This window comes from Coregonus lavaretus, assembly GCF_964263955.1.
Source record: "Coregonus lavaretus genome assembly, contig: HAP1_SCAFFOLD_401, whole genome shotgun sequence".
Classification (NCBI taxonomy): domain Eukaryota; kingdom Metazoa; phylum Chordata; class Actinopteri; order Salmoniformes; family Salmonidae; genus Coregonus; species Coregonus lavaretus.
The window spans coordinates 381,481-403,701 of NW_028164369.1; the positions used below are offsets into that span (position 1 = coordinate 381,481).

Consider the following 22,221-nt stretch of genomic DNA (forward strand, 5'->3'; position numbering starts at 1 on the left):
CACCAGAAACAAAATTGTAGACCTGCACCAGGCTGGGAAGACTGAATCTGCAATAGGTAAGCAGCTTGGTTTGAAGAAATCAACTGTGGGAGCAGTTATTAGGAAATGGAAGACATACAAGACCACTGATAATCTCCCTCGATCTGGGGCTCCACGCAAGATCTCACCAAGTTGGGTCAAAATGATCACAAGAACGGTGAGCAAAAATCCCAGAACCACACGGGGGGACCTAGTGAATGACCTGCAGAGAGCTGGGACCAAAGTAACAAAGCCTACCATCAGTAACACACTACGCCGCCAGGGACTCAAATCCTGCAGTGCAGACATGTCCCCCTGCTTAAGCCAGTACATGTCCAGGCCCGTCTGAAGTTTGCTAGAGTGCATTTGGATGATCCAGAAGAGGATTGGGAGAATGTCATATGGTCAGATGAAACCAAAATATAACTTTTTGGTAAAAACTCAACTCGTCGTGTTTGGAGGACAAAGAATGCTGAGTTGCATCCAAAGAACACCATACCTACTGTGAAGCATGGGGGTGGAAACATCATGCTTTGGGGCTGTTTTTCTGCAAAGGGACCAGGACGACTGATCCGTGTAAAGGAAAGAATGAATGGGGCCATGTATCGTGAGATTTTGAGTGAAAACCTCCTTCCATCAGCAAGGGCATTGAAGATGAAACGTGGCTGGGTCTTTCAGCATGACAATGATCCCAAACACACCGCCCGGGCAACGAAGGAGTGGCTTCGTAAGAAGCATTTCAAGGTCCTGGAGTGGCCTAGCCAGTCTCCAGATCTCAACCCCATAGAAAATCTTTGGAGGGAGTTGAAAGTCAGTGTTGCCCAGCCAGAGCCCCAAAACATCACTGCTCTAGAGGAGATCTGCATGGAGGAATGGGCCAAAATACCAGCAACAGTGTGTGAAAACCTTGTGAAGACTTACAGAAAACGTGTGACCTGTGTCATTGCCAACAAAGGGTATATATCAGTATTGAGAAACTTTTGTTATTGACCAAATACTTATTTTCCACCATAATTTGCAAATAAATTCATTAAAAATCCTACAATGTGATTTTCTGGGAAATAAATGCTCATTTTGTCTGTCATAGTTGACGTGTACCTATGATGAAAATTACAGGCCTCTCTCATCTTATTAAGTGGGAGAACTTGCGCAGTTGGTGGCTGACTAAATACTTTCTTTCCCCACTGTAACTGTAATAACTCATACATTTTGTTATACATTATCATTATTCATTACTCTCCAACTTGGATAATGGATGATCAGGAGCAATACCATAGCCCTCCAACAATATATCTGCCATATAGTTCAACATTTCACATAGCCCTCCCACAATATATCTGCCATAGAGCTCAACATTTCACATAGCCCTCCCACAATATATCTGCCATAGAGCTCAACATTTCACATAGCCCTCCCACAATATATCTGCCATAGGGCTCAACAATTCACACACCAAAATTAAAATGGAACAGCTTGAATTCAGCTTGATGTCAAAGTATGAAGCATTCAGACATTCTAAGGCTGCTCACATAGTAGCACTGATTACATCCCTTTCCCTAGATGTACGTTAGTAATTAATGTGATGAACAGTCATTCCAATATGATGTATGGTATTTCATTAAATTATGTAATGAGACAGAAATTCAATGAACAATAATAACTAATGCATTCTGTTTTACATGATCATTATTCATGACTCTCCATCTTGGATAATGGATGATCTGAAGACCGTGAGTAATTACTTATGTCTTTTTTGTTTATTGACAACCTATAACACAAGACAAAGAAAAGACCAGAGTGTTAATCTGATCCTATAAAGGAGTACAGGCCTTGTGAACAGCAGTGTGTCTTCAAGGCTCCAAATTAATTCAGTTTCTTTACATATATCATTACTCTCCTCAAATGTTCTCAAGGTAGGTTGGATTATGATGTATAGATATTCTTCAATTTATCCTGAATTTACATACCATAGTCCTCCCACAATATATCTGCCATAGAGCTCAGCAATTCACACTCAAAATGAAAATGGAATCAGCTTGAATTCAGCTTGATGTCCTAGTATGAAGCATATAGACGTTCTAAGACTGCTGACATATTAGCACTGATTACATCCCTTTCCCTAGATGTACATTAGTAATGAATTTGATGAACAGTCATTCCAATATGATGTATGATATTTCATGAAGTTATGTAATGAGACAGAAAATCAATGAACAATATTAACTCATGCATTCTGTTTTACGTGATCATTATTCATGAATCTCCATCTTGAACAATGGTTGATCAGTTGCGGGTGAGTAATTACTTATCTGTCTTTTTTGTTTATTGACAACAATTAAGACAAGACAAAGAACAGACCAGAGTGTTAATCTGATCCTATAAAGAAGTACAGGCCTTGTGAACAGCAGTGTGTCTTCAAGGCTCCAAATTAATTCATTTTCTTTACATTTATCAATACTCTCTCCAAATGTTCTCAAGGTAGGTTGGATTATGATGTATAGATGTTCATCAAATTACCCTGAATTTACATACCATAGCCCTCCCACAATATATCTGCCATAGGGCTCAACAATTCACACACCAAAATTAAAATGGAACAGCTTGAATTCAGCTTGATGTCACAGTATGAAGCATTCAGTCATTCTCAGACTGCTCACATAGTAGCACTGATTACATCCCTTTCCCTAGATGTACATTAGTAATGAATGTGATGAACAGTCATTCCAATATGATGTATCATATTTCGTTAAATTATGTAATGAGACAGAAATTCAATGAACAATAATAACTAATGCATTCTGTTTTACATTATCATTATTCATGACTCTCCATCTTGGATAATGGATTATCAGAAAGACGTGAGTAATTACTTATGTCTTGCTTGTTTATTGACAACCAATAACACAAGACAAAGAAAAGACCAGAGTGTTAATCTGATACTATGAATAAGTACAGGCCTTGTGAACAGCAGTGTGTCTTCAAGGCTCCAAATTAAATCAGTTTCTTTAGATTTATCATTACTCTCCCCAAATGTTCTCAAGGTAGGTTGGATTATGATGTATAGATATTCTTCAATTTATCCTGAATTTACATACCATAGCCCTCCCACTATATATCTGCCATAGAGCTCAGCAATTCACACTCAAAATTAAAATGGAATCAGCTTGAATTCTGCTTGATGTCCTAGTATGAAGCATTCAGACGTTCTAAGACTGCTGACATATTAGCACTGCTTACATCCCTTTCCCTAGATGTACGGTAGTAATGAATGTGATGAACAGTCATTCCAATATGATGTATGGTATTTCATTAAATTATGTAATGAGACAGATTCAATGAACAATAATAACTAATGCATTCTGTTTTACATGATCATTATTCATGACTCTCCATCTTGGATAATGGATGATCTGAAGAACGTGAGTAATTACTTATGTCTTTTTTGTTTATTGACAACCTATAAGACAAGACAAAGAAAAGACCAGAGTGTTAATCTGATACTATGAATAAGTACAGGCCTTGTGAACATCAGTGTGTCTTCAAGGCTCCAAATTAATTCATTTTCTTTACATTTATCAATACTCTCTCCAAATGTTCTCAAGGTAGGTTGGATTATGATGTATAGATGTTCATCAAATTACCCTGAATTTACATACCATAGTCCTCCCACAATATTTCTGCCATAGAGCTCAACAATTCACACACCAAAATTAAAATGGAACAGCTTGAATTCAGCTTGATGTCACAGTATGAAGCATTCAGTCATTCTCAGACTGCTCACATAGTAGCACTGATTACATCCCTTTCCCTAGATGTACATTAGTAATGAATGTGATGAACAGTCATTCCAATATGATGTATCATATTTCGTTAAATTATGTAATGAGACAGAAATTCAATGAACAATAATAACTAATGCATTCTGTTTTACATTATCATTATTCATGACTCTCCATCTTGGATAATGGATTATCAGAAAGACGTGAGTAATTACTTATGTCTTTTTTGTTTATTGACAACCAATAACACAAGACAAAGAAAAGACCGGAGTGTTAATCTGATACTATGAATAAGTACAGGCCTTGTGAACAGCAGTGTGTCTTCTTCAAGGCTCCAAATTAAATCAGTTTCTTTAGATTTATCATTACTCTCCCCAAATGTTCTCAAGGTAGGTTGGATTATGATGTATAGATATTCTTAAATTTATCCTGAATTTACATACCATAGTCCTCCCACTATATATCTGCCATAGAGCTCAGCAATTCACACTCAAAATTAAAATGGAATCAGCTTGAATTCAGCTTGATGTCCTAGTATGAAGCATTCAGACGTTCTAAGACTGCTGACATATTAGCACTGCTTACATCCCTTTCCCTAAATGTACGGTAGTAATGAATGTGATGAACAGTCATTCCAATATGATGTATGGTATTTCATTAAATTATGTAATGAGACAGATTCAATGAACAATAATAACTAATGCATTCTGTTTTACATGATCATTATTCATGACTCTCCATCTTGGATAATGGATGATCTGAAGAACGTGAGTAATTACTTATGTCTTTTTTGTTTATTGACAACCTATAACACAAGACAAAGAAAAGACCAGAGTGTTAATCTGATACTATGAATAAGTACAGGCCTTGTGAACAGCAGTGTGTCTTCTTCAAGGCTACAAATTAAATCAGGTTTTTTAGATTTATCATTACTCTCCCCAAATGTTCTCAAGGTAGGTTGGATCATGATGTATAGATATTCTTCAATTTATCCTGAATTTACATACCATAGTCCTCCCACTATATATCTGCCATAGAGCTCAGCAATTCACACTCAAAATGAAAATGGAATCAGCTTGAATTCAGCTTGATGTCCTAGTATGAAGCATTCAGACGTTCTAAGACTGCTGACATATTAGCACTGAATACATCCCTTTCCCTAGATGTACATTAGTAATGAATGTGATGAACAGTCATTCCAATATGATGTATGATATTTCATGAAGTTATGTAATGAGACAGAAATTCAATGAACAATATTAACTCATGCATTCTGTTTTACATGATCATTATTCATGAATCTCCATCTTGAACAATGGTTGATCAGTTGCGGGTGAGTAATTACTTATCTGTCTTTTTTGTTCATTGACAACCAATAAGACAAGACAAAGAACATACCAGAGTGTTAATCTGATCCTATAAAGAAGTACAGGCCTTGTGAACAGCAGTGTGTCTTCAAGGCTCCAAATTAATTCAGTTTCTTTACATTTATCAATACTCTCTCCAAATGTTCTCAAGGTAGGTTGGATTATGACGTATAGATGTTCTTCAAATTATCCTGAATTTACATACCATAGCCCTCCCACAATATATCTGCCATAGAGCTCAACAATTCGCACATCAAAAATAAAATGGAACAGCTTGAATTCAGCTTGATGTCACAGTATGAAGCATTCAGTAATTCTCAGACTGCTCACATAGTAGCACTGATTACATCCCTTTCCCTAGATGTACATTAGTAATGAATGTGATGAACAGTCATTCCAATATGATGTATGATATTTCATGAAGTTATGTAATGAGACAGAAATTCAATGAACAATATTAACTCATGCATTCTGTTTTACATGATCATTATTCATGAATCTCCATCTTGAACAATGGTTGATCAGTTGCGGGTGAGTAATTACTTATCTGTCTTTTTTGTTTAATGACAACCAATAAGACAAGACAAAGAACAGACCAGAGTGTTAATCTGATCCTATAAAGAAGTACAGGCCTTGTGAACAGCAGTGTGTCTTCAAGGCTCCAAATTAATTCAGTTTCTTTACATTTATCAATACTCTCTCCAAATGTTCTCAAGGTAGGTTGGATTATGATGTGTAGAGGTTCATCAAATTATCCTGAATTTACATACCATAGCCCTCCCACAATATATCTGCCATAGAGCTCAACAATTCACACACCAAAATTAAAATGGAACAGCTTGAATTCAGCTTGATGTCATAGTATGAAGCATTCAGTCATTCTCAGACTGCTCACATAGTAGCACTGCTTACATCCCTTTCCTTAGATGTACGTTAGTAATTAATGTTATGAACAGTCATTCCAATATGATGTATGGTATTTCATTAAATTATGTAATGAGACAGAAATTCAATGAACAATAATAACTAATGCATTCTGTTTTACATGATCATTATTCATGACTCTCCATCTTGGATAATGGATGATCTGAAGAACGTGAGTAATTACTTATGTCTTTTTTGTTTATTGACAACCTATAACACAATACAAAGAAAAGACCAGAGTGTTAATCTGATACTATGAATAAGTACAGGCCTTGTGAACAGCAGTGTGTCTTCTTCAAGGCTACAAATTAAATCAGTTTCTTTAGATTTATCATTACTCTCCCCAAATGTTCTCAAGGTAGGTTGGATTATGATGTATAGATATTCTTCAATTTATCCTGAATTTACATACCATAGTCCTCCCACAATATATCTGCCATAGAGCTCAGCAATTCACACTCAAAATTAAAATGGAATCAGCTTGAATTCAACTTGATGTCCTAGTATGAAGCATTCAGACATTCTAAGACTGCTGACATAGTAGCACTGATTACATCCCTTTCCCTAGATGTACATTAGTAATGAATGTGTTGAACAGTCATTGCAGTATGATGTGTGGTATTTGATTGAATAATGTAATGTGACAGAAATGAGATTGAATGTACAGTGGGGGAAAAAAGTAGTTAGTCAGCCACCAATTGTGCAAGTTCTCCCACTTAAAAAGATGAGAGAGGCCTGTAATTTTCATCATAGGTACACGTCAACTATGACAGACAAATTGACCTTTTTTTTCCCAGAAAATCACATTGTAGGATTTTTAATTAATTAATTTGCAAATTATGGTGGAAAATAAGTATTTGGTCACCTACAAACAAGCAAGATTTTTGGCTCTCACAGACCTGTAACTTCTTCTTTAAGAGGCTCCTCTGTCCTCCACTCGTTACCTGTATTAATGGCACCTGTTTGAACTTGTTATCAGTATAAAAGACACCTGTCCACAACCTCAAACAGTCACACTACAAACTCCACTATGGCCAAGACCAAAGAGCTGTCAAAGGACACCAGAAACAAAATTGTAGACCTGCACCAGGCTGGGAAGACTGCATCTGCAATAGGTAAGCAGCTTGGTTTGAAGAAATCAACTGTGGGAGCAGTTATTAGGAAATGGAAGACATACAAGACCACTGATAATCTCCCTCGATCTGGGGCTCCACGCAAGATCTCACCAAGTTGGGTCAAAATGATCACAAGAACGGTGAGCAAAAATCCCAGAACCACACGGGGGGACCTAGTGAATGACCTGCAGAGAGCTGGGACCAAAGTAACAAAGCCTACCATCAGTAACACACTACGCCGCCAGGGACTCAAATCCTGCAGTGCAGACATGTCCCCCTGCTTAAGCCAGTACATGTCCAGGCCCGTCTGAAGTTTGCTAGAGTGCATTTGGATGATCCAGAAGAGGATTGGGAGAATGTCATATGGTCAGATGAAACCAAAATATAACTTTTTGGTAAAAACTCAACTCGTCGTGTTTGGAGGACAAAGAATGCTGAGTTGCATCCAAAGAACACCATACCTACTGTGAAGCATGGGGGTGGAAGCATCATGCTTTGGGGCTGTTTTTCTGCAAAGGGACCAGGACGACTGATCCGTGTAAAGGAAAGAATGAATGGGGCCATGTATCGTGAGATTTTGAGTGAAAACCTCCTTCCATCAGCAAGGGCATTGAAGATGAAACGTGGCTGGGTCTTTCAGCATGACAATGATCCCAAACACACCGCCCGGGCAACGAAGGAGTGGCTTCGTAAGAAGCATTTCAAGGTCCTGGAGTGGCCTAGCCAGTCTCCAGATCTCAACCCCATAGAAAATCTTTGGAGGGAGTTGAAAGTCAGTGTTGCCCAGCCAGAGCCCCAAAACATCACTGCTCTAGAGGAGATCTGCATGGAGGAATGGGCCAAAATACCAGCAACAGTGTGTGAAAACCTTGTGAAGACTTACAGAAAACGTGTGACCTGTGTCATTGCCAACAAAGGGTATATAACAGTATTGAGAAACTTTTGTTATTGACCAAATACTTATTTTCCACCATAATTTGCAAATAAATTCATAAAAAATCCTACAATGTGATTTTCTGGGAAAAGAATTCTCATTTTGTCTGTCATAGTTGACGTGTACCTATGATGAAAATTACAGGCCTCTCTCATCTTATTAAGTGGGAGAACTTGCACAATTGGTGGCTGACTAAATACTTTCTTTCCCCACTGTAAATGTAATAACTCATACATTTTGTTATACATTATCATTATTCATTACTCTCCATCTTGGATAGTGGATGATCAGGAGCAATACCATAGCCCTCCAACAATATATATGCCATATAGTTCAACATTTCACATAGCCCTCCCACAATATATCTGCCATAGAGCTCAACAATTCACATAGCCCTCCCACAATATATCTGCCATAGGGCTCAACAATTCACACACCAATATTAAAATGGAACAGCTTGAATTCAGCTTAATGTCCTAGTATGAAGCATTCAGACATTCTAAGGCTGCTCACATAGTAGCACTGATTACATCCCTTTCCCTAGATGTACATTAGTAATGAATGTGATGAACAGTCATTCCAATATGATGTATGATATTTCATTAAATTAGGTAATGAGACAGAAATTCAATGAACAATAATAACTAATGCATTCTGTTTTACATGATCATTATTCATGACTCTCCATCTTGGATAATGGATTATCAGGAAGACGTGAGTAATTACTTATGTCTTTTTTGTTTATTGACAACCTATAACACAAGACAAAGAAAAGACCAGAGTGTTAATCTGATACTCTGAATAAGTACAGGCCTTGTGAACAGCAGTGTGTCTTCTTCAAGGCTACAAATTAAATCAGCTTCTTTAGATTTATCATTACTCTCCCCAAATGTTCTCAAGGTAGGTTGGATTATGATGTATAGATGTTCTTGAAATTATACTGAATGTAAACTCAGCAAAAAAAGAAACGGCCCTTTTTCAGGACCCTGTCTTTTAAAGATAATTCGTAAAAATCCAAATAACTTCACAGATTTTCATTGTAAAGAGTTTAAACACTGTTTCCCATGCTTGTTCAATTAACCATAAACAATTAATGAACATGCACCTGTGGAACGGTCGTTAAGACACTAACAGCTTACAGACGGTAGGCAATTAAGGTCACAGTTATGAAAACTTAGGACACTAAAGAGGCCTTTCTACTGACTCTGAAAAACACCAAAACAAAGATGCCCAGGGTCCCTGCTCATTGCGTGAACGTGCCTTAGGCATGCTGCAAGGAGGCATTAGGACTGCAGATGTTGCCAAGGCAATAAATTGCAATGTCTGTACTGTGAGACACCTAAGACAGCGCTACAGTGAGACAGGACGGACAGCTGATCGTCGTCGCAGTGGCAGACCACGTGTAACAACACCTGCACAGGATCGGTACATCCGAACATCACACCTGCGGGACAGGTACAGGTTGGCAACAACAACTGCCCGAGTTACACCAGGAACGCACAATCCCTCCATCAGTGCTCAGACTGTCAGCAACAGGCTGAGAGAGGCTGGACTGAGGAATTGTAGGCCTGTTGTAAGGCAGGACCTCACCAGACATCATTGGTAACAACGTCGTCGCCTATGGGCACAAACCCACCGTCACTGGCCCAGACAGGACTGGCAAAAAGTGCTGTTCACTGACGAGTCACGGTTTTGTCTCACCAGGGGTGATGGTTGGATTCGCGTTTATCGTCGAAGGAATGAGCGTTACTCCGAGGCCTGTACTCTGGAGCGGGATCGATTTGGAGGTGGAGGGTCCGTCATGGTCTGGGGGCGGTGTGTCACAGCATCATCGGACTGAGCTTGTTGTCATTGCAGGCAATCTCAACGCTGTGCGTTACAGGGAAGACATCCTCCTCCCTCATGTGGTACCCTTCCTGCAGGCTCATCCTGTCATGACCCTCCAGCATGACAATACCACCAGCCATACTACTCGTTCTGTGCGTGATTTCCTGCAAGACAGGAATGTCAGTGTTCTGCCATGGTCAGCGAAGAGCCCGGATCTCAATCCCATTTAGCACATCTGGTACCTGTTGGATCGGAGGGTGAGGGCTAGGGCCATTCCCCCCAGAAATGTCCGGGAACTTGCAGATGCCTTGGTGGAAGAGTGGGGTAACATCTCACAGCAAGAACTGGAAAATCTGGTGCAGTCCATGAAGAGGAGATGCACTGCAGTACTTAATGCAGCTGGTGGCCACACCAGATACTGACTGTTACTTTTGATTTTGACCCCTCCTTTGTTCAGGGACACATTATTCCATTTCTGTTAGTCACATGTCTGTGGAACTTGTTCAGGTTATGTCTCAGTTGTTGAATCTTGTTATGTTCATACAAATATTTACGCATGTTAAGTTTGCTGAAAATAAACGCAATTGACAGTGAGAGGACGTTTCTTTTTTTGCTGAGTTTATATTCCATAGAACCCTGATCCTGACACAATATAGTGTTTCTGCCATAGAGCCCAGTGCTGGTTATCACAAACCATGAAAATAATATGTTGATCAGGTATAGGCCAATAACTAAATAAAGATTATTAATTAAGTTAACCAGATCTTATTGGCACCCACAGTCCCTACATTAGGGAGGCTTGAGAGACAGGAAACATCTGATTGTTCCTGTTTGTTCTGTACATAGTGATGTAGTCTACCAGACAGATCTCACCTCTCTTTTTTACACCATATTGTCAGGTTCAGACTATTTACAACATGAGACCCAGGAGGACAAGTTGAAGAGGGAGGCATCAGCTGTTGAGCTTGGTAAGTATGAGAGAGTCTGGAGGAGAGAGGATTGGTTCAGGGAACATTAGTGATGTTATTCCTTTTTTCAGACTAATTCATTTGGTAATGTATCAAATAGTCAATAGATCAGTTGATTGTTGGTTCAGCTCAGATAACTGTTGACTGTAGAAAACAATTATTGTACCACCTCCATCAAATTATAATGTGTCTTTATAGACATACTATTGAATTAATGAATTAATTGCTTAATCAAACAACCAATTAAATATGTTAATTGCTTTCTCTCAGAGTTGAAGATGGAAAAAGAATTAAAAGAGAAATTAAGAGATGAGATGATGAAACAACTAGAGGAGAAAGACACACAACTGGATGATATGACCCAGGAAGTGAGAGAGAAAGAGAGACTACTGGAGGGAAAAGATAATGAAATAAAGGAGAAGAAGATTGAACTAGGAGACAAAGACAAGAAAATAAAGGAAAAAGACCATCAACTAGAGGACAGAAACCACAGACTGGAAGAGAAGGACAAACTACTGGAAGAGAAAGAAAGTGAACTAAAAGAGAGGAGACAGGAACTAGAAGAGAAATATAAACTACTAGAGGAGAGCGAGAAGCAGTTAAAGGAAAGAGACAAACAAGTGGAGGATGTCAACAATGAAAATGCTAAACTGGGTAAGATTATTACTACCATTAATACATTTAGCCTACTGTACTTTCCTCAATTCTCAGGAATATTGTTTTACATCACTTTCCCTCTGCGTCATATTTCTGTCTAAAGTCTTTAACACAGAATTCAGATGTTAGTCTTCCTTTGTTATTTCAGCTCAACAGATATGTGATGTGAAGACTGAGGTAGAGAGACTGAGAAGAGAGACCTCCGCCCAGATGACTGGTGAGTGAGATATGTGATACTTAACATTAACATTTCACGAGAAACCCAGAACTACCCTTAAGTAGGTCTATGTGCCTTCATGTGTTACTGAGGTAAATGTTCCCATTATAAATGGATGATATTTGTTGTTTTAGAACATGGAGACACCTCAGATTAATGAATTAATTGCTTAATCAAACAACCAATTAAATATGTTAGTTGCTTTCTCTCAGAGTTGAAGATGGAAAAAGAATTAAAAGAGATATTAAGAGATGAGATGATGAAACAACTAGAGGAGAAAGACAAACAACTGGATGATATGACCCAGGAAGTGAGAGAGAAAGAGAGACTACTGGAGGGAAAAGATAATGAAATAAAGGAGAAGAAGGTTGAACTAGGAGACAAAGACAAGAAAATAAAGGAAAAAGACCATCAACTAGAGGACAGAAACTATAGACTGGGAGAGAAGGACAAACTACTAGAAGAAAAAGAAAGTGAACTAAAAGAGAGGAGACAGGAACTAGAAGAGAAATATAAACTACTAGAGGAGAGAGAGAAGCAGTTAAAGGAACGAGACAAACAAGTGGAGGATGTCAACAATGAAAATGCTAAACTGGGTAAGATTATTACTACCATTAATACATTTAGCCTACTGTACTTTCCTCAATTCTCAGGAATATTGTTTTACATCACTTTCCCTCTGCATCATATTTCTGTCTAAAGTCTTTAACACAGAATTCAGATGTTAGTCTTCCTTTGTTATTTCAGCTCAACAGATATGTGATGTGAAGACTGAGGTAGAGAGACTGAGAAGAGAGAACTCAGCCCAGATGACTGGTGAGTGAGATATGTGATACTTAACATTAACATTTCACGAGAAACCCAGAACTACCCTTAAGTAGGTCTATGTGCCTTCATGTGTTACTGAGGTAAATGTTCCCATTATAAATGGATGTTATTTGTTGTTTTAGAACATGGAGACACCTCAGATACAGGTTCCATACTCCCAGTCAGGAGGAGACACAGCATGGATTATCCTCCACGCAGTGAGTTATCAATATTGTCCTGCTTTCTCCTACTGTTTCTAGTCTATAGTGGATCATCCTTCACTTAGTGAGTTGTCAATGTTGTCTCAAACTGTCATCAATCTTGATATACACTATGTTCTCCAATAATCTATATTTCACATAATGTGTAATGTATTTGTAGTTTGTGTATACTATGTTTTTAAATGTGTCTCTGATGAGTCAGTATGTGGACCAGTTCTCTATGTTGTGTTTCAGTGGGAGGAGAGACCTCAGGTACAGACCACACACTTCCACTGAGGAGGAGAAACAGCATGGAGTTAATTCCTCCAGACAGTGAATTATGGATGTAGCTTACAATATATTTTACACTGTGTTGTACATCCTCCAGAGAGTCGGTGTGTTGAGCAGTGCTGTGTGTTGTGTTGTGTTGTAGTGGGAAGAGAGAGCAGCAGTCCAGACTCCCCAGTCTTTCCCAGTGTGTCTGAGCTGAGACTGGTGCTGCTGGGGAGGACTGGGGCTGGGAGGAGTGCAGCAGGAAACACCATCCTGGGCAGAGAGGAGTTTGGGGCCCAGGCCAGCCCTTCTGCAGTGACCCAGAGGAGTAAGAGGAGAGAGGGGGAAGTGTCTGGGAGACGGTTGGTGCTGGTGGACACTCCAGACTGGTTCTGTCCTGGACTCTCTCTGGAAGAGATGAGACAGGATGTGGGGCTCTGTGTCCGTCTGTCTGCCCCGGGACCCCACACCTTCCTCCTGGTCATACCAGTGGAGCCCTCCAGGGGGGAGGAGAGAGGGGTGCTGGAGAGAATAGAGGATATGTTTGGGGAGGGTTGTTGGGAACACACTGTGATTCTATTCACCCATGCTGATGGCCTGAAAGAGCAGAGCATTGAGGAGTTTCTCCAAGCAGGGAGTCAGGACCTCCAGCAGCTTGTAGAGAAATGTGGGAGCAGGTACCACGTCCTCAACATTAAGGACAGGGCCCATGGCACTCAGGTCCCAGAGCTGCTGGAGCAGGTAGAGGAGATGGTGGCAGGAAACAGAGAGAGATTCTACAGCAGTCAGACCTACCAGGAGGCAGAGGACCAGGTCAGAGAGATGGAGGGAAAGATCCAGAGGGAGAAAGAGGAGAGGAAACAGAGGGAGGAGAGAGAGGTGAGAGATAGGCTTCAGAAGGAGTTGCAGGACTCGCTGAGGAAGATAGAGGGAGTGATCCAGGAACATGAAGGAGATATCAGAACACTCAGTGAAAGAACCACTGAACTGGAGAGACAGGTGAAAGAAGAGGGTAATGAGGAGAAGAAAAGAGAGCTGGAGAGAGAGCTGAAGAGAGAGTCTGATAGGAGGGAGGAGATGGAGAGAAAGCTGGAGAGATTTAGAGAGAAGAGAGAGAATGAGAGGAGGGAGATGGAGGAGAGACACAGACTGGAGATAGAGGAGATGATGGAGAACTATGAAGGAGAGGTCAGAGTTGAAGCAGAGAGAAACCTGATGAAGATAGTCCTACCTGAGTTACAGAGGAACATCATGATCTCACAGACAAAGATGGAGAGGGAGTTCAGCAGACAGATGGAGGAGAAGAATAGACAGATGAATGAGAAGGATATAGAGATGAAGGAGAAGGATAGAGTGATTGCGGAAAGGGATGGAGAGATAGATGGACTGATAGAAAGACTGTGGGAGATGTGCAAATGAGTTCTTGTAACTAGCCTGAAGAGCTGCTCAGATACATGGAGAGGTAGGAGAAGAGAGGTAGAACACAGGGAGAAAAGTCACTTTCTGAGCACTGTAAGGTTTCGTTCAAATCATTTTATGGGAGTATACATGAACAATTATGTTTGTTGAAAAGAGGGAACGGAGAGCTACATGCCAAACCTATTTGTGAGTTGCTCGTTCAAACCATATAGTAACTAGCATAATTAGCATTAGGATGGTTGTCACATGGAATGAGGGGTTGGTTGTTACTATCAAGTCCATTATAACCACATTGTTCAGGGACATTGCCACTGCCAGTTTACACTAAATCCCCAGCTCTTTTGTGCTGTTGTTATAAAGACCTCCCTTCCCAGGAAATACAAACACCTTTGGCTGACATATCACAATGTAGAGTGGAAAGCGTTTGCACATTGGAGAGACGTCGCCCAGACCTCTGTATAGATTGTTGATACCTGGCCAACATATAAACACTGTAGAATTTAGAATGTAGGTATTCTGAATACATCTGTGAGACATTTAGCCAAATAACAAACTGTTTAAATTGCATCTTCCCGATGCATCACGTATACTGTACATCTGTTGTACAGAGGTATCTGTGCTAGCTGCACCATCGAGAGCATCCTACTGGTTGCATCACCGCCTAGTATGACAACTGTTCAGCCTCCGACCTCAAGGGGGCCAAGCTTCCTGCCATCCAGGACCTCTATAACAGGCGGTGTCAGAGGAAGGCCCTAAAAATTGCCAAAGACTCCAGCCACCCGAGTCATCGACTGTTCTCTCAATTACCTTGACTAACCTGTACCCCCGCACATTGACTCTGTACCAGTAACCCCTGTATATAGCCTCGTTATTGTTACTTTATTGTTGCTCTTTATTTTTTACTTTAGTTTATTTAGTAAATATTTTTCTTAACTCTTATTTTTCTTTAAACTGCATTGTTGGTTAAGGGCTTGTAAGTAAGCATTTCACGGTAAGGTCTACACCTGTTGTATTCAGCGCATGTGACAAATACAATTTGATTTGATTTATCTGGGTTTGTTGCATCTCTCTCACACACATACACTGAGTATACCAAACATTAGGAACAACTTTTGCCCTCAGAACATCCTCAATTCGTCGGGGCATGGGCTCTACAAGGTGTCGAAAGCATTACATAAGGATGCTTGCCCATGTTGACTCCAATGGTTCCCACAGTTGTGTCAAGCTGGCTGGATGTCTTTTGGGTGGTGGACCATTCTTGATACACACAGGAAACTGTTGAGTGTGAAAAACCCAGCAGCAGTTCTTGACTCAAACCGGTGCGCCTGGCACCTAATACCATACCTCGTTCAAAGGCACTTACATTTTTTGTCTTGTCCATTAACCCTCTGAATGACATACATACACAATCCATGTCTCAATTGTCTCAAGGCTTAAAAATCCTTCTATAACATGTCTTCTCCCATTCATCTACACTTCTTCTCCCATTCATCTACACTGATTGAAGTGGATTTAACAAGTGACATCAATAAGGGATCATAGCTTTCACCTGGATTCACCTGGTCAATCGATGTCATGGAAAGAGCAGGTGTCATTAATGTTTTGTACACTCAGTGTATTTCTTTCTGTTACACACCCACACATGTACACATGCGTGTGCAAACCCAAATTTACACACAAAAATGTTCTCAAAATGTCATATATTATTATCGAAGCATCAAATGCTGAGTTTTGTTAGGAATAATTTTGATCAAAGAAAGGCTATTTCTAAGACTGTATGCTATATTGCTTCATTTCCTGTTACAAAAGGAAGAAGTTACTAACAAACATTGTGACAACCAACCATATACTGTGTGATAACCAATCCCTCGGTGTGGCTGGTTGTCACAAGTGGACAGAGTGTGTTTGGCTTATAACACCATGTTGGAATAAGATATGAGGATATAAATGGTCCCTATTTCAACCCAATACCTTGGTCTTTCTATTAATGTTGAAAAGAGTCTTGTAAGATCTACTGGTGGTGAAAAGTACACACCAGAGTAAAAAGTGCCAGATTAAAAAGTGTGACAACCAACCCCAGTCTCCCCTACTATTTGACCAAAGAGTCACTATATTTTCATGAATCAAAATGCACAGATTATTATTATTATTATTATTATTATTATTATTATTATTAAATACGGTAACACTTCATTTTAAAGGGTCCTTACTACAGTGTAAATACATGTGCAATTACACTAACACGTATTGTAGCTTACTGTAATAACTCATAACTGTAATAACTCACTTTAAAATGAGGGTCAGGTTGTCAGGATGTGTAATGTACCAGATGGTACACTTTATTTTGGTGGAAAGTGCTAGCAATAACGTTGAGTGGAGATATATTTTCAACAGTGCACATTCATGGGTAAGTAATTAGAGCAGGGGTGTCAAACTCATTTTAGCTCAGGGGCCACATGGAGGAAAATCTATTCCCAAGTGGGTCGGACCGGTAAAATCATGGTATATATAACTTATAAACAACAACTTCAGATTGTTTTCTTTGTTTTAATACTATCAACATAAAACATAAAGCTGGAGCCTGAGGACAGTGTGTCCAAAATAGTACAAGCACAACATTACTATTAATCATAAAACACCTGAAGTTTATTTGAAAATTCTAAAGAAAAAGAACACACAAACACACAATGCCTCAGTGATTCACATAACTGTTTCACAGATCACAGAACTATATCAGGGTGTCATTTCTCAGGCAGAAATGTAGATACAAATAATGAAATCCTGTTCCCCAAACAAGTGCAAGAACCACAGAGTCAAGAATAGGTTAAATATACAAATAAAATAAAATCAATTAAAAACAATAGCACATCAACATAAAAACATACAGTGCCCTCCACTATTATTGGCACCCCTGTTTAAGATGTGGTCGAGGACTTCCAAAAATGCTCCTTTTTTTTTTAAACAACATAGAACCCAAATGCAAAAAAAAGAGAAAAATCCAACCTTTTATTTAAGTACATTACTTTGGTGGTAAAAAAAATAATCACACATTTAGAAAAAAATCAACTTGAAATCGTGTGTCCCACAATTATTGGCACCCCTAACAATTCCGCTGAAAATGTTAATTGATTTTTTTTTAAATATATTTTTCTGTAGTTGCTAAAGTTGGTCAGGGTATCTAGGAACTTTTAATTAGTAATTCATGACTTCCTGTTTCCCTGGGGTATAAATATGACGTGACACAGAGGCCTAATTCTCTTACCCATTTGTCAACATGGCAAAGACAAGAGAACACACCATTCAAGTAAGGCAGATTTGTGTCGACCTTCATAAGTCAGGCAATGGCTACAAGAAAATAGCCACTCGCCTTAACTTGCCCGTATCTACAGTCAGAGGAATCATTAAGAAGTTTAAAACAACTGGAACAGTGACAAACAAGGCTGGAAGAGGTCCCAAGTTTATCTTGCCACAACGCACAGTGAGGAGGATGGTAAGAGAAGTAAAAAAAAGTCCTAAGCTCACTGTCACATAATTGCATCAAAGAGTGGCATCTTGGGGTCACAAAGTCTCCAAAACAACCATCAGACGCTCTCTGCATGCCAACAAGCTGTTTGGGAGGCATGCAAGGAAAAAGCCTTTTCTCACTAACACTCACAAACGTAAACGTCTGGAGTTTGCTAAGCGGCACTGGGACTTCAACTGGGATCATGTGCTTTGGTCAGATGAGACTAAGATTGAGCTTTTTGGCAACAAACACTCTAAGTGGGTCTGGCGTAAAACAAAAGATGAGTATGCCGAAAAGCACCTCATGCCCACCGTGAAGTATGGTGGAGGATCTGTGATGCTGTGGGCCTGTTTCTCTTCCAAAGGCCCTGGGAACCTTGTTAGGGTGCATGGCATTATGAACGCTTTGAAATACCAGGACATTTTAAATAAAAACCTGATGGCCTCTGCCAGAAAGCTGAAGATGGGTCGTCATTGGGTCTTTCAGCAGGATAATGATCCAAAACATGTGGCAAAATCTACACAAAAATGGTTCAGCAGTCACAAACTCAAGGTCCTCCCATGGCCATCTCAGTCCCCAGACCTCAACCCAATCGAAAACCTGTGGGGTGAGCTAAAGATGAGAGTGTATAAGAGAGGACCCAGGACACTGGATGATCTAGAAAGATTGTGCAAAGAAGAATGGTCAAAGATCCCTCTCTCTGTGTTCTCCAATCTTGTGAAATGTTATAGGAGGAGATTAAGTGCTGTCTTGTTGGCAAAAGGGGGTTGTACAAAGTATTAACATCAGGGGTGCCAATAATTGTGGGACACATGATTTCAAGTATTTTTTTTTCTAAATGTGTGATTTTTTTTTTTTACACCAAAGTAATGTACTTAAATAAAAGGTTGGATTTTTCTCTTTTTTTGCATTTGGGTTCTATGTTGTTTAAAAAAAAAAGGAGAATTTTTGGAAGTCCTCGACCACATCTTAAACAGGGGTGCCAATAATTGTGGAGGGCACTGTATAAACATAAAGCTGGAGCCTGAGGACAGTGTGTCCAAAAGCACAACATCACTATTAATCATAAAACACCTCAAGTTATTTGAAATTCTGAGGACAAACAACACACAAACACACAATGCCTCAGTGATTCACAGAAGTATATCACAGATCACAGAACTATATCAGGGTGTCTCATGCAGCACTTTAAGTGGGGTTGCATAGTTTATTTGACTCCTGATACCTGGCATCTTTTAGCTTTCACCAGCGCATCAATATCAGGCGTCACATCCTGAGTGGCAGCCAACTTCAGGATGTGATTCAAGTGCTTGTGCGTGAGCCTTGAGTGCAGCTTTGTTTTATTCATGACGTTATCCATCTTTAATGACTTGCAACACAAAGCCTCCTGGTGCAAAATACAGTGAAAAGTCCAAAAATCACGTCCTCCATTTGCAGATTGCACTTTCTCTCTGAACTTTGTCACAACGCCTGCTTTTTTCCCGATAATTGAGGGCGCACCATCTGTAGCCAGGCTGACAGCGCGGGACCAGTCCACTCCGACCTTGTCCAGCGCGCCGACGAGTGCAGTGAAAATATCAGCTGCTGTCGTTGTATCTGTCATCGGCACCAACTCCACAAACTCCTCGGTGACGGTCAATGTGTCATCAACTCCGCGGATGAAAATGGCCAGTTGTGCAACATCTGTAATGTCCGTGCTTTCATCAATTGCAACCAAAACGCAATAAATGACTTTACTTTTTGCTTCAACTGGCTGTCCAAATCCACTGAAAGATCGGAAATCCTGTCTGCAACTGTGTTTCTTGTCAGGCTGATATTTGCAAAAGCCTGGTGCTTTTCAGGGCACACAATCTCTGCTGCCTTCATCATGCATGTTTTTACAAATTCACCCTCACTAAATGGTTTTGAAGCCACTGTGATTTCATTAGCAATGAGGTAGCTAGCTTTCACTGCAGCGTCACTGATGTCTCGGCTGTGAGTAAACACAGACTGCTGTTTCTTCAGACCCACCAACAGTTCATTCACCTTCTCTCTTCTCCGCTGTCCTTGAAAGTTGTCATATTTGTCGGCATGAAGACTCACATAGTGGCGACGAAGGTTATATTCTTTCAGCACTGCAACATGCTGTGAACACACCAAACATACAGCTTTCCCATTCAATTCCGTGAATAAATAGAAGGATGACAATTTTTCTTGGAACACTCTGCACTCTGCGTCCACTTTTCTCTTTTTTGACAGAGACATATTGGGGCAATGAGGGTGCCAAAGCACATCATGTTAAAAGTAGAAGCCGTAATAAATATCGCGGGCAAAACAAAGTAGCTCATCCGGACTGGCTGCACTTGCTTGACCTATTTGCTCTGCCCCGGTATAAACAGTTTGCTTGCTTAACACAATTGCTATTGCGCCATCCAGTGGACACAATTGGAACAGCAGTTTATTTTATTGAAAAATTGCAGCTCATTTTTATACTTTACAAAATCATCTCGCGGGCCGGATTAAACCCGTTTGCGGGCCTGATCCGGCCCGCGGGCCGGACGTTTGACACCCCTGATGTAGATCCTTCAAACACCCCCAAACAGAGAAGCAGATCCCAATCAAAGGTGTTATCTCTAAGGAAGTTACAGTATTTATCGAATAACTTGTCCCTGTGCTTAAAATTATGTGGGCAAAACAAAGTGCAAACTAAAAGTAAGAATCTCTGAGCACCGTAGCTCCTGTCCATTTTTTAGAAGCTAACCACTCTATTTCCTCTCTTTGATATATGCTATATCGACATTGTACACGTCACCCTCCCTAGGAGAGGGGGTGACCTTGACAATGGCGAACGTGCATAAAGATGGCAGAATTCACATATGACATATTTGTTTTAGCACTATCCACTGAGTTTGTAAACTACAGTGCGTGACATGGGTCAATGTGCCAGTAAATCAGCACAATCTACTTTTTCATTTTTCAAATTGCTGCCGTCTTGGAGCTAAAATTGGCATCATGTATACTGTGCTAATGACCATACAAAAAAAAGAGTAACGGACAGCAATGTAATATACGGCGAACTTAGCAAAACAAGGAATTTGTGGTAAGTACATCTTTATGCACCTCTGCTATTTATTGATAAAACGAGAGGCCGCCTGGCTATTTAATTTAAAGACCCTCCCTCCCTTCGGTGTCAATGTAGAGTTTGATCGGAAGCCATTCCTGTGATTATTGTGTTTTTGCTATGCATTGTAAATACTATTGTGTTTGTAGGCGTATATGATGTAGCCTAATTGTATATACACCAGGGTCTGTGGGAGCTGTGATGATAAACCTTGTCTCCTCAGGTTGTAGTTCTTCACATTGGTTTTTATGCTACTACCGACCGTGGCAAGCCTTTTGGACAGGCGGTTGGCAATACCTTGACCATGTATTGATTAAAGATAATACAGACAAAAAAATAAGTTAAAGGTAATCCAATCTAAACAAAAAAATATTCAAAAATGACAAAAGCTGCTATACAATTACTCTATTACCGTCCAACAATAGACCATTAGCAACTGAAACAAGTTCAGAAATAGAAAAATATATGAATTATTATTGTGTCCGCCCACCCAGAAATATCATAGAACCGGCTCTGATATGAGTTGACTTGTTCCTATTGTTGAATATGGTATATATATATATATATATATATATATACAGTATATTCGGGGTCAACAACATAGACAACTTTGCATTTCACATAGTAAACATAATCAACAACCTTAACAAGTTTAGGTTTGGTGAAAAATGTAGGGGAAATAATGTTACCTCTGGATGCATCATAATTAGCCTTGTCCCAGCCATAACAGCCCATAGGGCAGAAGCCTATTTCCTATTTCAGTAGTGTGAGGCAGCTTGATATACAAGTACACTCCCTGGACAGGACTCTAGTCTATCGCAATGCCTTTCCCCCGAATCCATCTGCTTAATGCAGAGTGCCAAGTAGAGATGCATTGGGTCCTGATTTTTAGAGTCTTAGGTATGACTAAACTGGGGATCTAACCCAACCTTCCAATCTCAGGGCCGACACGAACCCCAAGGCCACTGAGTTGATGGATGCATGATGCTTTATATAAACAACATCCGCTGCAGATTGTCAGCTGCTGTAACTCAAAACGGATTTTTTAGTTTTTCTCCTTCAATGATTTCACCTTGAAACGAGCAATCGCTTACCGAAACTGTTTAGTTCA

General features: G+C 39.9%; 2 protein-coding genes across 5 annotated transcripts in view; both read left to right on the forward strand.

Annotated features, from left to right (window-relative positions):
- The first annotated feature begins 1,548 nt into the window (after nucleotides 1-1,548).
- Nucleotides 1,549-22,221, forward strand: part of LOC311117105 (uncharacterized protein) — a 55,062-nt gene continuing 34,389 nt past the window's right edge. Inside the window, exons 1-8 of one of the 4 annotated variants that reach the window (XM_084192091.1) lie at nucleotides 1,549-1,748; nucleotides 10,864-10,932; nucleotides 11,203-11,586; nucleotides 11,738-11,806; nucleotides 12,019-12,402; nucleotides 12,554-12,622; nucleotides 12,757-12,831; nucleotides 13,069-13,146. In XM_084192091.1, the coding sequence (XP_084048217.1) occupies nucleotides 11,211-11,586; nucleotides 11,738-11,806; nucleotides 12,019-12,402; nucleotides 12,554-12,622; nucleotides 12,757-12,831; nucleotides 13,069-13,146 (1,051 nt within the window). In that variant the 5' untranslated portion in view covers nucleotides 1,549-1,748; nucleotides 10,864-10,932; nucleotides 11,203-11,210. The remainder of the gene's footprint in view (nucleotides 1,749-10,863; nucleotides 10,933-11,202; nucleotides 11,587-11,737; nucleotides 11,807-12,018; nucleotides 12,403-12,553; nucleotides 12,623-12,756; nucleotides 12,832-13,068; nucleotides 13,147-22,221) is intronic. The other 3 variants (XM_084192092.1, XM_084192095.1, XM_084192094.1) reach the window with 3 other exon arrangements.
- LOC311117095 (GTPase IMAP family member 5-like) lies at nucleotides 13,154-14,505 on the forward strand (the record flags this gene model as incomplete). Its single annotated transcript, XM_084192085.1, has 2 exons — nucleotides 13,154-13,208; nucleotides 13,247-14,505. 2 exons carry the CDS (start codon nucleotides 13,154-13,156, stop codon nucleotides 14,503-14,505), a joined length of 1,314 nt encoding a protein of 437 aa, XP_084048211.1.